The 15,745-nt window shown below is 47.8% G+C and overlaps 1 protein-coding gene across 1 annotated transcript in view; it reads left to right on the forward strand.

The window, feature by feature from the left end:
* Nucleotides 1-2,783: 2,783 nt before the first annotated feature.
* PPP1R1A (protein phosphatase 1 regulatory inhibitor subunit 1A) overlaps nucleotides 2,784-15,745 on the forward strand; it is an 84,156-nt gene continuing 71,194 nt past the window's right edge. Inside the window, exon 1 of the mRNA XM_035101365.2 lies at nucleotides 2,784-3,042. Within this exon, the coding sequence (XP_034957256.1) occupies nucleotides 2,962-3,042 (81 nt within the window). The 5' untranslated portion in view covers nucleotides 2,784-2,961. The remainder of the gene's footprint in view (nucleotides 3,043-15,745) is intronic.

The following is a 15,745-nucleotide window of genomic DNA, read 5'->3' on the forward strand; positions in this document are numbered from 1 at the left end:
GAGGCTTCTGTGCAGCTCTCCTCAGCTTTGTGGTTTTGCTCTGCATGGTGAGGGCAGGTGTGTTCCATTTCCTAATCTCTCTGTGTTCATACACACACATCTGTAAGCAACTGTCAACAACAGCTGTCATCAGATAAGGTTCACAGCACAATCCTATACAGGAGTAAGCCTCACTGAATGCAATAAGACAGGGATCCCCAAACTAAGGCCTGGGGGCCAGATGCGGCCCAATCGCCTTCTCAATCTGGCCCGTGGATGGTCTGGGAATCAGCATGTTTTTACATGAGTAGAATGTGTTCTTTTATTTAAAATGCATCTCTGGGTTATTTGTGGGGCATAGCAATTCGTTCATATTTTTTTTCCAAAATACCGTGTTTTCCCTTTTTTAAGACGTAGTCAGAAAGTAAGCCATGGCAGCATTTTTTAGCATTAGTGAGATCTAAGACACCCCCCGAAAATAAGACATACCTCCATGCGAGACCACCGAGTGCCCCAGCCAGCCAGAGGGGCCTGGAACCGGCTGCTGTTGCTGCAGAGAACGCATGGAGCGCCCTGCAGCGCCTGGCCTCTTCTTTTCTTTTCTTTTTTTTGGGCTGCCCGAGGCCTGCCGCCCCGCCACCGGAACCGGCGGCTGCAGAGCGGAGCGCTCCGAAGCGCCGAGCGCTCGGAGCGCCCTGCAGCGCCTGGCCTCTTCTTTTTTGGGGGGGGGAGGAGCTGCCCGAGGCCTGCCGCCCCGCCGCTGTAACCGGCGGCTGCAGAGCGGAGCACTCCGAAGCGCCGAGCGCTCGGAGCGCCCTGCAGCGCCTGGCCTCTTCTTTTGGGGGGAGAGCTGCCCGAGGCCTGCCCCCCGCCACCGGAAGCGGTGACTGCAGGGCGGAGCGCTCCGAAGCGCCGAGCGCTCGGAGCGCCCTGCAGCGCCTGGCCCATTCTTTTGGGGGGAGAGCTGCGCGAGGCCTGCCCCCCGCCGCCGGAAGCGGCGGCTGCAGAGCGGAGCGCTCCGAAGCGCCGAGCACTCGGAGCGCCCTGCAGCGCCTGGCCTCTTCTTTTGGGGGGAGAGCTGCCCGAGGCCTGCCCCCCGCCGCCGGAACCGGCGGTCTGCAGCGCCGAGCGCCCGGAGCGCCCAGCAGTGCTGGGCGGAGCGCCGAGCCAGCAGCCTGCCGCCTCGGTGCCGCGCAGAGCGCCCAGCAGCACCCCGAACCAGTGGCCTGGCCCCTCCGAGGAGGCCTTAAGGTACCGTACAAGACATCCCCTGAAAATAAGACACCGTGTTCTTTTTTGAGTAAAAAAAGTTATAAGACGGTGTCTTAAAAAAGGGGAAACACGGTATAGTCCGGCCCCCCACAAGGTCTGAGGGACAGTGGACCGGCCCCCTGCTGAAAAAGTTTGCTGACCCCTGCAATAAGAGTTACTTCTGCGTAGACTTGGTTAGGATTGCTTGTGCTTGTTGGCGGCCTTGCCTACATAAAGGCAGCCCTGTGGAATTACCGGTAGGTCAAAGGCCAGTCAAGTCCAGCCTCTTTTTCTCACAGGTGGCCAGCCAGGTGCCTATTTGGGAACCCCACAAGCAGGACTGAAGTGCAATGACCCCCTTCCTACAGGTGATTCTCAGCCACTGATATTCAGAGGCATCCTACCTCTGGATGTTGGAATTGCAACATAGTAGCCATATGAAATTACTTGGTAACACTTGTATACCATGTAACTTTGTGTTTAATTGAGTGGCTGTGCAAATTTCCCTTTTGTTCTCTGTAAAATTAAATTTCTACAGTAAGGCAAGGGAACATGTGTCCTTCTAATGTTTCTGGACTGCAACTCCAGGAAAAGGCCCATCTGTCTGTGGGATACTAGTTTCCATGGGATGTTAGTCTCCTACTACAATGAGAAGCCATGAGTGGCTCCATGGGAGTTTTATGTCTCAAATGTTGAGTGACGTCCCATGTTTTTCCCTGCTATAAAGTCCACTGAAATTGGTTGCATTGTAACCCACCCTGGGGCTACATGATGCAGGGCTGGCTAAAAATCTGATAAATAAATAAATTCACTTTCTAAAGTCTTTTAGTGCCTGTCTCATCATGTAGCTCTTCCATAATCTCTGTGAATTGTGCACACCCTCATGGAGGCTTGGGGCACTTCAGGCCATATCCATGCTGTCTATCTCTGCAGCTCTTAGCAGTTATTCCGAATCATAGAAGCCAACTCCAAGGGGTCAAGGAGTCTCTCCCCCCCCCCCAATTTATGGACATTGTCATTCAAATGTTGCATGTGCATCACGTCATGTGATCGATTATGGGGTGCAGAGCTTACCTTCCCCCCCATATTTTATTCAAGTTGCCCCCCCTGCTCCCAATCACGTCCCAGGTCCACGGACAGTGGGCGGAGCTAAGGGCCAAGCTACAGCCGGGCGAGTTTTTGCCAGGTCAAGGGGATGATCCTCGATTTTTGGATGGGACTGAGAATTAGGCAGGTGGGCGGGCTTGCCCCAAACAGATCCTAGTCAGGGATCTGGCTGCTATTCGCTCTGGCCTGATTAGAGGGTGGAGCCAAGCCGATCAAGCTACGGGGATCAATGCAAGTAGAACGCGGGGGAGGGAAATCTAGTCTCGAAATTCCTGCTTTATTCGGCAAGATACCTACTTGATCCCGTCCCGAAGGCAATGGCTGCTTAGAGGCAGCTCAGCTACCTGCTTGGTGGCGCGTCTCCGTCTCCTGCCGAGCATCTCTCCGGATATTCCCGAGCGCGTCTGTGGCAGCTTTCGTGTCCCCGGCGCTGCCTGTGTGTGTGTCGGGGGAGGCCCTACGGCCCGAGCAGCCAATCGCGGCGCCTCTCAGGTGGAGGGAGGGGGCGAGGAGAGCGGTAGGGCGCGCGCAACCTGCGCGAAGGCGAGAGAGAGAGAAGAGAGAGAGAGAGAGTGACAGTGCGGCGTGGCAGAGGGGACCGCGGGACCCGGAGGAGAAGCCGGCATGGAGCCCAACAGTCCCCGCAAGATCCAGTTCACGGTCCCGCTGCTGGAGCCGCATCTCGACCCGGAGGCGGCGGAGCAGGTGGGTGGCCAAGGCCTTGCAATGATTATGCGGGGAGCTGGCTTAGCTATGCGCGGCGTAAAGGGGTTTTCTTTTTTCTCTCTCCCACTCCCGGAGATCTGGAGTTAAAGCTTCGCCCCAGGACCTCTTTGTCTGGGTTATGTGGGCTTCCCATTCTTAGGCGCCGTTTTGATGTCACAGTGTGGCTCCCAATCGCCAAGCATGTTACCCGGGATTAACCGCTCCTTCCCATCCAGTAGGATGTACTGAAATGGCTTTTGGAGCGTCTCTGAGCATATGCAGAATGCTTTCCTCTCTCCATTGAATAACAAACCGCGCACATCGGGGCTCCCCTCTGTTTTGAGTCTGTGTCCTCGGTCGGGTTTTCAGCCCTGGCAGCTCTCGTTTGGGAAACTGCAATGTCCCGGTGGTGTTTCCTTGGCACCGCATGTGCTAAGGAACGGGGACGCAGTCGGGGTAGGTCAAGGGGATGATCCTCCTGTATGTGCCCCACCCCACCCCAAACCTTTCTCTCAAGAGGAGCCTCTCCTGGAGGTCATGAATTGGGTTTACTGTGACGGTTGAGCATCCTCTTCCTCCTCCGAGTGACCCAACTCCACAGATGTAAAGGTGGCATATCGTATGGCATCGCAATGGGACGTGTTCTGGGATCTGGGTGGTGAGCTTTGTGGGACTTCTCCGAGCTCTGGAGTGGGGTGGGTCGTGGGTGGGTTGAGCATTGGGGAAGGGGCGGGATTGTAGCTTGTGGGTGTGGTTTTTGTCATTTTCGTCATTGGGCTTTGGCAGGGAAATCTGGGGTGTTGCAAGGTGCTGCCCCAATGTGGAGTGCTTGGCTCTAGGGGGTGGTTTGGGGGGGGTGCAAGCGCTTGGGTTGTCCTGTTCTCAGGTTTGCACTGAAATGTTATAGGGAGTTGTGGTGGCTGGCTGTGTAGCACATGCTTATTAGGGTGCTAACTTACATCTGTAACAATACCATCTTTCCAGGCTTATTATGTCCGCCCAATAACTCCCTTTGCTTTTAATGTTTCTTCTGATTTCTCTTAGATATCAGGGATGCTTTGTCAGCGGGCACTCCTGAACTGTGATCACATCTGTTGTGTAGCCAGAGGCTAGTTAGTTATAGGTTGGCTCTCCTGTGGCGGTGAGGTTGCAGGATGAAAGGATTGTCTGTGAGTGGCTGCTGTGCCATTTTATTGGGAGGGTGATGAAAAGCGGGACTCACTGTTTGGATTAAATTATGAGAGATTGCAGTGGAGGTTTGGGATCTGTACACTCTTGCTCTGGGAGGTGTTGTGTAATGGGAAATAAATGGGGAGATTTTAAAACAGAGTGCAAAAGATGGCAGGGCTCCTCTGACTATAAGAGTTGCTGAAATTTAAGAATGACGGTTAAAGTGGAATAAGAGTGATTTAAATGTATGGTGTGGATGTGACCACAACTATTAGAAGTGCTCAGGAACCTGGTGGCGCTTGTGCCTGGGCTAGGGTTTTAATATATATACACACACATATATTAACTGACCCTCTGCTAATGCACTTTTTAGAGCTGCTTGCTGTGAAGACATATCAAGTGTTGGTGCTCATCTCCATGCTGTTGAAATCACCAGCTGCTGATGACTGCAGGTGAAGTGGCTGTTAAAAAGCCAGAGACAGGCCACAGTGGCCTTTTTCCTAATCAGTTGGCAATCTTCTCCACCATTGGAAGCCCTTTAGGATATGTCTCTTCTGCATTCTGTTCAGCACCTAGCACCCTATTGGTACCAAATGTTAGGCATAAAGAACTGCAAGATGTATTCTGTAGTTGTGTTTGGGTTTGACCTATAGCATGTATGAGTTGAATGTGGAGGGGGAGCTTGTATTGTGCAGAGAAAGCATGGCTGACCCAACCCAGTAAGCATTACAGGTGGCTGCCTGGAACTTCAGAAAACCAGGATAATGGGATGGGCAGGAGGGGGGGGGATCCTCTAGATCAGGGATCTGAGTTCTGTGGTTCTCTAAGAGGTTGTTGGACTACAACTCCCATAATCCCTGACTTTTTGGTCACACTTGATGGGCCTGATGGGAGTTGCAGCACATCAACACCTGGAGGGCCACAGGTTCCCATCCCTCCCTGTACTAGGTGGAGACCAATCTTATTTCCCCACCCACACCTAGTCTCCTGCCTTTAAGGGGAAATGGCCTGAGAGGGGATGAGGTCAAGTTATTCAAATACAGTGGTACCTTGGGCTACGAACTTAATTCATTCCAGAGGTCCGTTCTTAACCTGAAATGGTTTTTAACCTGAGCCGCACTTTCGCTAATGGGGCCTCCTGCTGCTGCTGCGCCGCTGGCATGTGATTTCCGTTCTTATCCTGGAGCAAAATTCTTAACCTGGAACAACCACTTCCTGGTTAGCAGAGTTTGTAACCCAAAGTGTCTGTAACCTGAGGTACAGTACCAGTGTACAATATCCCTCATACATACCAGGTTGAGGAACCCTGGCCCTGGGGGGAAATGCCACCCTCCAGGCTTCTGTCTTTCTATAAAGCCCTTGGAGCACTCCCCAAATGACATCCCCTAACAGGCCTGTTTCATGCTCTCTTCTTGTACTCTCTTCTTGTCTGGCTAAAGCACATCATGGAACTGTGGTGATTTCCTCGGCCAGCATGGATGTAAACTATCTTCTTGTTAAAAGTCAAATCCATTGCTCTGCCTTCATTTTGCCTCTGGCCACACCCACCATTGCCATGTGGCCTCTGAAGGGTTGCCCATAAGGCAAGTCATCCCTTGGGTTCAACAAAATTTCCTTGCTGCTGTTATACCATTCATTCTCTTGTATGGAACCTGCTTCCAAGTACTGGAAGTCTATATGTACCATTTACTATGTGTTATGTAGCTTTTCAGAGATACACTCTCTCACAAAGTGGCTTGTATCAACTAAAAAAAGAGGGTGGTGACACTGCCATCAGGCTTCCAAAGACACAAGAGAAAGGAAGAGGAGGGGGAAAGAAGCTGAAGAAGAGCAGTTATTTTAAGGCTAGAAAGAAGTGGTAGGCTATAACAGTGTTTCTCAACCTTTTGGGGGCCACGGCACACTTGTTCCGTGAAAAAAATCACGAGGCACACCACCATTAAAAAAAGTTAAAAAATTTAACTCTGTGCCACCCTATATTATAATTATGACTGTAAGAAACACTTGCCAAATATTGCTTTCCGGCGGGTCAGTGCTGTGTATTGGCGGCTGCCAGGCTCGTTTGCACTGAGCTTTGGGAAAGAGGAGGAGAAATATTGTTTTCCGGCGGGTTAGTGTTGTTTATTGGCGGCCGCCAGGCACGTGACAATGCAAATCGCCCTTCTCGTCGCCGCACGTCGGGGCACACCAGCCAGCGTCTCGCGGCACACTAGTGTGCCGCGGAACAGTGGTTGAGAAAAGCTGGGCTATAAGTTGGTTCTATTCACATGCATGGATAAAAGCCAAAGAGATCACCATTGGGCAAGCTCTTGAGGGAGACACTTGTTCATCCCCATGATTGTGTACAACAGGGTTTGGGCCACCCCTGTACCATGTAATGGAGAAGTGGGGAAGCTGTGCCCTTCCAGATGTTGTTGGACTCTAGCTCCTATCCTTGGCCATGTGGGCTGATGGCAAGTGGAGTCCAACAACATTTGCAGGGCGACAGATTGCCCATCTTTAGCATACAACAAGAAGGGGAGCACACAGAATTTGACTAGGGGAGCAGCCTAGCTGAACTGCCTTGGCTTATGTTGTGATGTCCAAAATGAAGACAACACACCAGTTATCCCACTCCCCCCCCCAACTTCATCAGCTTTCTTGCAAAGCTTTGTCAGTCTTGGAAAAGTAGAGATCTTGTTAGTTTTGCCTCCGTAGGAAAAGATGCCATTTAAGGAGAGTTCTCAGAAGAAGCTGCTGAGCAGATGATCTTGCACCTTTAGCACAAAGAAAGAGCAAATGCCCTGGATCCCTTTTTTTTTTAACTTCATGAAATCAGTGCTGCTAGAACTAGAGCCTGATTTATCATGGATAGCACCCACTGATAGAGCTTTCTTTGCATGTAGAAGCATACCCTCCAACATTTCTCAGATGAAAATAGGGACATTTCTCTCACACACTGAACTCCCCCTCCTCGGCCCCCTATTTTTGCCACACACACACCCCAGCATTTCCTATCATAAGAAGGGTGAGTGCAGCAATGGGACACAGCACACATGCCCTCCACCACCCTGAGAAAAGCCCTTAACCCTGAATTAATTTTATTCTTTGATAGAGTTACAGAAAGAAAAACACCCCCAAAATAAATTTTTAGAAAGGGGTAAGATTAGATGTGGATGGACAAAACTTGGAAGGCCCTGCCCTCTGCCTCCCCCCCCCCCCAGTTGGTGCTTCTTGTGGGGCTGGGTCTTGGCTGCGGCAGCCTCTCCTCCTCACCTGCTCTCCAGCAGCTGCTACAAGCTGCCCCGGAGAAAAGGCTGGCAGCAGTGACCATGGAGAGGCCATGGGATGTTTCCTCACAGCCACCACTGCTGTCACTCGGGGAAAGTGTCAGCTTATTCTCCTCTGCAAGCTCAGCACTGGCAGGGGAAATAGGGACATTTTGGGATCACATCTGAAGGCAGGGTGGCTTTTGTAATTCTGGGACTGTCCCTGGAAAATGGGGGCACTTGGAGGGTATGCACAAGGTCCTAGGTGCCCTTCAGATGCTGTAGGACTCCAACTCCCATCAGTCCCAGACAGCGTGGTTGGGGGATTATGGAAGCTGTAGTCTAGCAGCATCTGGAGAACTTCAGGTTTCCTACCACTGTCCTAGGTTCAGTCTCTGGTATCTCAGTACAAGGATGATGGAAGCCAGGATGGGGAAGACATGGTAGAGATCCACTATCAAACAGAGTAGACACCACTGAGCAGCTTGAAGGTCCTGTCTTGGTCAAAGGCAGCTTCATGTGACCTTGCTGCTGTACACTCAGTGCTTCCCATCCTGGGCTTCCTTTCCTCCCCAGCTTCCTTGCCTTGTGGAAAGCCTGATTGTTGGTGCTTTGATGGCTTCTGCTCTGCCCCTTTTGGCAAGACAGCAAGCCCCAGTCCCTGACCTGCCAGGTCACCGTGGCTGTTCACCTCCCATAACCCGCAGTTACCTAATCGTAGATTATACTGGAAATGTAAGGAGACATTCCTCTCTGACAAGGACTTTGGTGCCAGGCCTGCTTTTTAAGCTTTTGATGATGTTCTGGAAGCATTTGCTGGAAATGTATGGTCTGGTTCACGTTATCTATGTACATCACTTGCTTTCCCATCTCTTGGTGACTCACAAGTGGGTCTTTGAATGGACTCTCATTGGAAAGTCTTGAGGTGGCTGATCTGCCTCATCTGCATGCAATTTTGCAGTCATCAAGTGATAGCAGGTGTGAATGTATGAATCAGCCCACAGAGATTTAATGGACCAGAGAGTCACAGTGACAGTTCCAGCTGGTTTAGTTGAATTCACAGGTGCTTTATTTCAAATGCTACTAAAAACATGGACATTCTCCCTCACCCCCAGGAAAGCTTGCCTTCTCTCCAATGGGTAGCAGACAGCTTTTTGTCTAAACCAATTTCCTTCAGGGTGGATTTCATTTAAATCAAATTGATTTAAATCACGATTTAAATCACTAGTCAGTAAGACTTGATTTAAATCTTTTTTTTTTTTTACAGAAAGACTCATTCTTGCTGGTATAATCTTGATATTTACAACCAGATGAAGGTTTAATTTTTGGAATAATAAATTCTTAGAGTAGTTTTTACAGTTATATAAAACATTACTGATTTGGTTATACTATTAAAATACATTGACAGATAATTATGAAATTATTGTGAGGTTTAATAAGTTAACTGTTTATATTTGGACTACTTTTCTGCTGTACTTTATTGGAAGGAGAAAAACAACCATTTCCTTAATAACAATTTAAACAATTTATTTAACTAAAACAATAACATTATAGCATATGTATCCATGTTTGTTAACACCTTAGACTGAGTTTTAGCACACATGAAAAACTTAAAAACAAATCCGTATTTCCTGATGAATAGCCTTTGGACTATAATGTAACTTAAATAGAAAAATTATGTTTAGAACGATTTTTCTTCCAAAAGCATTTTATTTTAAAAATCCAATTTAAATTTAAAAAATCCAATTTTTAATATATATATATATTTAAAAAACCATTGATTTTTACCACCTGGTTTCCTTTCAGTTCAAGTAGAAAGGATTATGAAATTATTTGAAAACAAAACAATTTATAGATGCAGGGAAATCAGAAAATAGGATGAAGTAGGTATGGTGAAATTTTCAGACTGCTTTTGTAACCCCAAAGTGGGTAGCAGAGAGATCTACCCAAATGCTGGCTGTAATGATGGTGCATAAGGAAGAGGCAGACCTCTCAAAGGTGCAGGTGGGTCAGCTTCAGCCTCCATTCTCCTTGTAGGCAACCTCTAGTGCTTCTTGAAGCTTCACCATCATTCCATTCCCTAAAGAGTTCTTTCCTGCCTTTTAGTTTCCTTCCTTATTCCCCCCCCCCTCTGGGTTTTGAAGTTCCTCTCCCCTCAATTACTCTCTGTGTAGTTTCAGAACAACTGGGAGGGACAGTGGTTTGTTTTAAATACATGTAAGTACCAGTATAAATGTGGTACGTGGGTGGCGCTGTGGGTTAAACCACAGAGCCTAGGGCTTGCCGATCAGAAGGTTGGTGGTTTGAATCCCCGCGACAGGGTGAGCTCCCATTGCTTGGTCCCAGCTCCTGCCAACCTGGCAGTTCGAAAGCACCTCAAAGTGCAAGTAGATAAATAGGTACCGCTACAGTGGGAAGGTAAACGACGTTTCCTTGTGCTGCTCTGGTTCACCAGAAGCGGCTTTGTCATGCTGGCCACATGACCTGGAAGCTGTACACTGGCTCCCTTGGCCAATAAAGCGAGATGAGCGCTGCAACCCCACATTCATCCACGACTGGACCTAATGGTCAGGGGTCCCTTTACCTTTACCTTAAGTATGTATGCTTATAGGTATCACTGCAAGTCAGCTGTGGGAGCAGAGATTATTGCTTGGTTTTTGTCATTTTTATTATGCATTTTGGTTTTTATATTGTAATTTTATGTTGTGAACTGCTCTGAAATCTATGGATGAAGGGCAATATACAAATTTAATAACTAACTAACTAATAAAAACATACTTAGTTCTTGGTTGTAAGGCTTGGGGAGATAGCTGTAGTGAAAAACTGAAGCAGGGTGGCCCCTTATTCCAGAGTAGTTAGTGGTGGGTCTCTGAGTAGTTAAGCCAGATCCATTGACTGTGGCTCTGCCACAGTTAGCACACTGCATCCAGCAATTACCCCTGAGACTATGTGGCCTTTGACAGAAAAAAGAGATGGCTCAAAAGAAACTGCAGATGAAGAGAGGGGCTGTGTGTGACGTAGTTCTCCACAGTACTTGCGTTTCAAGGGAAGGAAGCATGGACACTTGACTTTTCCTGGTATGGCCCCTTAACTGTTTTTTAGGGGGAGACATGGTTGTGCTAAAATCAGATGGAGCCTGTAGGCCAGATTTGTAGATTTAATTAAGCTCCTACTTTCTTCCTTAATTCAAGCACTGGTTATCCAGATCCCACAAACGACGGCCAACCCCCACTTTGTGTCTGCTGTTTATCCATTGTTTTATTGATCTGGTGTCTGCAACCACAAGTATTTGCTGTCTTTTTCCTGGAATTGAGCTGTTTTTCTCCACTGCTTTTTCATCTCTCTTTTCTTTTTAACGGAGAACCATGTATTGTCTTGATTTCAGGCACCAGAGTAGAAGGTGTCTGGGCAGGAATAAACTGACTAGTCCCACCAGCAGAAGACCACGTTTTGAGCGTCATAAATTTATCACCAAGCAAGTCTAACAGCCACAGCCAGGGAGGTTGTAGCTTTATGACAGTATTGGAGCCATAAGCAAGCAGAACCTCTGATGAGACAGTGCTCAAATTTGGCCAAATCTGTCACTTTAAGACCTCGAGGGGGAAATATTCCCCAGCAGTTCCCCAACAGGAAGCACCATAGAGTATTTGGGTTGTATTCAATGCTAGTCCTATTCAGAGTAGACCCCACTGAAATTAATAGACATGACTAGTATAGGTCCATTAGTTTAAATGGGTCTACTCTGACTAGGACTAGTGCTGGTGACAACCCTGTGTCTGTCTAGCTCACTATATCTAATCTGCCAGTGACTCTCCAGCGTCTCAGACAGTGAAAGCCTTTCCCATTACACGCAACATGATAAATTTAGCTGGAGATTCCAGGGATTCAAACTGAGACTTTATGTATGCAAAACATGTGCTCTACCACTGATGTGAAGTCCCTCCTGTTCTACCTCATTCTGCCTGTTTAAGAACTTATATTCAATCTATACTTGGGTAGAAGACGAATCCTGGCATTATAGTTCTGATCCTCAATTTTATTAGGGAACCAAAGTCACTCTCCATCCAGACCCATTTGCCCCACTCCTGATGTTATTGGACTCCCAGTTCCTATTGACCCCAGCCAGCATGGCCAACAGTCAAGGATGATGAGATTTGTAGTCCCAACAGCATCTAGAGCCCCATAAGCTCCCCATAATTGCTGATGTCCATTCCTCAAATACTGGGGGTCTCATTCTATCTCCTCACTGTTCACCAAAATCTGAGTCACAGAGCACACCACAAGTTCTTACACCCTCTTTTCTATTCATGAGACCCACCCATTCACACTGGCAACCAAACATGTGAGCTGGAAGCTCAAATGGCTATACCAACTGTGATCATATTGTGATTTGCATAAGCAGCTGCAGTTCAGACCTGTTAACTAGTCTCATGTAATACATTGGTTTGATCAAGCAGATGAACACTTCCTGCCCCACATGAACATGCAGAAATGTATAATGCTGGCTTCAAATGGCCTAAATATAATGTGTGAATTGACTCATAGTTGGCACCTGTTTATTTTTTAAAAAATCTCATTGTTCAGTTCCCTTTGGATATTGAGGGTGGCTTGCAATTATAGACTAAAACAATACAAAACATCAATACAAAACGAGAAGCAGAGGGAAGAGATCAGCAGCAATTAAACCCTAAAAGCAGAAGATGATTCATAGGTCTAGGTAAATAAAAAATGTTCATTGCCTGGTATCCAAAATAGCATGGCTAACATGTGCCCTGCTTTATAGAGGATGGTCCTCTATTTTAAGGAGTGTCCACTCCAAATCTGGTGTGATGGTAAAGGACTGTCCAGGTGTTGTTGAACTGCAGCTCCCGTCATCCACAACCACAGGGCATGAAAGGAGTTGGAGTCCAATAACAACTTGAAGGGTCACAGGTTCCTCATCCTTGCTGTCAAGTAGTCTGTGACTCTCCACATGGTGTCCACATATGGTCATTGATGATAGGATGGCCAATGCACAGGGGGTCCAACAACATCTGGAAGGCCACAGGTCCCTCCACCCTGCTTTATGGGGAGTGCAGTGCCATCTAAGACAGACTAAATACCACTTTTCAGACTAGACAAGCCACCTATGGTCTGTTCCTCCACCTTGTCTGGATTTAGCTTCAAATTGTCAAGCCTTGTCCAGTTAATTACTGATCTCAGGCGCTGTTATGACACATGTTCTGCCTCACCTGAATTGAATGAAGCGGCAAAAGAGATCTGAGTGTTTGCTCACTGATACCTCATTCCTAATCTCCCACCTGACCTCCTCACTCGGATATTATGTTGATGTTGAACAACTCTGCCAAGCATCATTACACAAGGTCTATGGGGCAGAACAGTAATCTCTTGGCACCACGTCCCGGACATCCAGGCAGGAACAAAACCAATGGCACATGGTGTGCCTGATCCCCAGACAGCAAGCCCAGGTGGAAGCCTTGGTGGGTGCTTCTGAGAGATCCCGGAGAACTGGCAGGGCCAGACTCTCCGTGTCCCTATCCCCAAATAGGCCATCTATTCGGGTGCACAAGGCACTTTCCGGGACAAAAATAAGATTGAAATGGATCTCTAGTGTTGTCTAGAGTTGCATGACCACTCAAACCTCTTGCTCAAAAAGGGAAATTAGCAATTGGCTGATAGTTATGATGCTTCTTCAGCTGAATAGATGGGAGGGCAGTTGAATAGGTTTTCTGTGGGGAAATGCCCTTCCCTGTTAAACAACATAAGTAAATGTATGCAAATCAACAGACATAATAATACTACAGTCCACCATTTTTGCTAATGTTATCTAAAACATGCATACACCCCTTAACATAGAATACATTGTTTATGCCCTCTAGGAAACCAGATGCACTTTGGGCAAGTGGAGAAAGGGAGCGATTGAGCTTCCAAGACATGGACAGCCAACTGTTGCAAAATTGCTGGCAACCCCTTCCTTGGGTCCAGAATAGCAGGAGAGGTCATATTTCAGGGCTGTGCAATATCCTGAGAACGAAAAAGGGCACGGGGATGCAGTGGAAAGAGTTGTAAACATATTGACCAATCCAGGGAAAGGGTGAGGAGCGTTAGAAATGCACCTCTTCGCCAGGCCGTTTGAACCAACAGCCTGCGTGTCCCTGTCAGAGAGAATGTGTACCTTAGTGCCCAGAACTAACAATGGAGGTGGCAGCATTAGTCAATTTAGCAAGGCACAAATGGAAGAAAAGCTAACATGACAAGACAAGCATGATGAGAACACTGACATAGGACGGCAGAAGCTGCTTATCTTCATCTTTCTTTGGCTGCATAGTAAGCTAGTCAGAAGAAAAGAGACACCTTATCTGTTTCTGGGATCTTCAGTATGTGCTGAACCTCAGATCTAGGGCTGCAGCAAGGAGGGGGGAGCTACTACCCTCCCTGGGACATTTTGAGTCTGTTCCTATATGGCTTGAACAGTTTGCATTGTTCCCCCAGCCTTTTGACCACCTCTTCTACCTGACAAGCTCAATTCTGTTAGTAATTTCATTCCTGCTTCCCTAAATTGTCCTCTTTTCTGCAGTTTGTTTACAAGATGCCAGCTAAGACACACTGTTGAAAATGGCATAAGGACCACTGAATGCTGCCTTACACCATGACAAATTTTAGCAGCACCCTGTGCGAGGCCGAAATTCAACACACACACACACACACACACACACACACACACACACACCCCTGCCTTCCGTTCTGCTCAATTCACTATGTCATCATAGCGACACCCTGCGACATCCCCTTGGCTCAGTACCCAGTGCGGCGGATCCAGTCCCGCTGCCCTAAATCTGCCTCTGCTTACACTGAGTCAGACCCAAAAAGCATTTCTCCATGCAACTTCTTATGGCATCATCAGAGGCATAGCAAGGCCAGGTGGTACCTGGTGCAACAATTTTTTTGTCATCCTCCCACATCAACGTCTTGGGGTAGGCTTGGGAGTTGCAGGTGGGTGGCATGCTGAAGGTCACCCCTGGGTGCGCCGCCCACCTGTGACACCCAAGCCTCACCCAAGCTGTCAAAATGAAGGCAAAGTGGCACAGCTTTCCTCTTTCCCCGGTGGCTTGGAGTAGACTTGCGGGGTGGATGGGTGGGCAGTGCATGGAATGTCACCCCCTCAGCAATGCACCCGGGGTGGTCCGCTCCCCCCGCACCCCTTTTCCTATGCTTCTGGACGTCATGAATCCTTAGAAACACAGAAGCTCAGTATTGCCTATGTTGGCTGATGGTGACTCTCTGGGGTTTCAGACAGGGTTCTATTGAAATAGAGGCCTTCTGCATGCCAAGCATGTGCTCTGCCACTGAACTGCAGATCTGCTCCTTGGTAGAGCAAGTTGGCTGCAACTAATCTGAAGTCCTGCTGCTTTCAGTAGGACTTGGTCCTGAGGACTCTGTAGCTTTAGCTTGGTTATGTGTTGGAGTGTTTCCTCATTTTTACATTCACTTCTCAAGGCCTCTTCAATATTAGCCACACACAGTCCGATACACACACATTCACTCATGTGAAGGCCTACAACTGCCCTTTTTGGCTGCTGGAAGAAATCAGAACAATGGTTAGAAACACTGCCCATTTGTCAATTCTGGAATTTTGCTGCCCTGAAGCCTTAATTCTGTGATTGTCTGGGCCCCTAGTCAAGAAACATTTTCTTGGGTCTGATTCTCCCACCCAAAAGCAGCAGCCTGTGATGTTTCCTGTTGGTGTAAAATTGCAGAATGGTGACATGAACTTTTCCAGTAAGCTCTATGTTTCAAAGCCATTTGTAAATCATCAGCACAAATTTAAGCTGATGGAATTAGCTACCATCAGCTGCAATGATGGCTACCAACTTGGGATGGTGTGTGTGGTGCAATGGTTAGAGCGTGGGTCTAGGATCTGGGAGACCAGAGTTCGAATCCCCCCTTGGCCATGAAAGTCACTGGTTGATCTTGGGCCAGTCACCATCTCTCAGCCTAAGCTACCTCACAGGGTTGTTGTAATGATGAAAGTGGGAGAAGAACCATGTACACCACCTTGAACTCCATGGAATAAAAGTGGTATATAAATTTTAGCATAAATATCAAAACAATGTGAAAATTTACAGAGCAAGTGAATGAATGGACTAGATGGCTAGACTAGATTACAATTTGGGTCCCTTAAAACTCTGTGTTCTATGAATACCAATCATATGCACTTGACTGCTTTTGTCACCACAAACTACAGCAATTTCCTCTTCCTTTTTCCATTTTCCATCAGAATTCTC

This window comes from Zootoca vivipara, chromosome 2, assembly GCF_963506605.1.
Source record: "Zootoca vivipara chromosome 2, rZooViv1.1, whole genome shotgun sequence".
Lineage (NCBI taxonomy): Eukaryota > Metazoa > Chordata > Lepidosauria > Squamata > Lacertidae > Zootoca > Zootoca vivipara.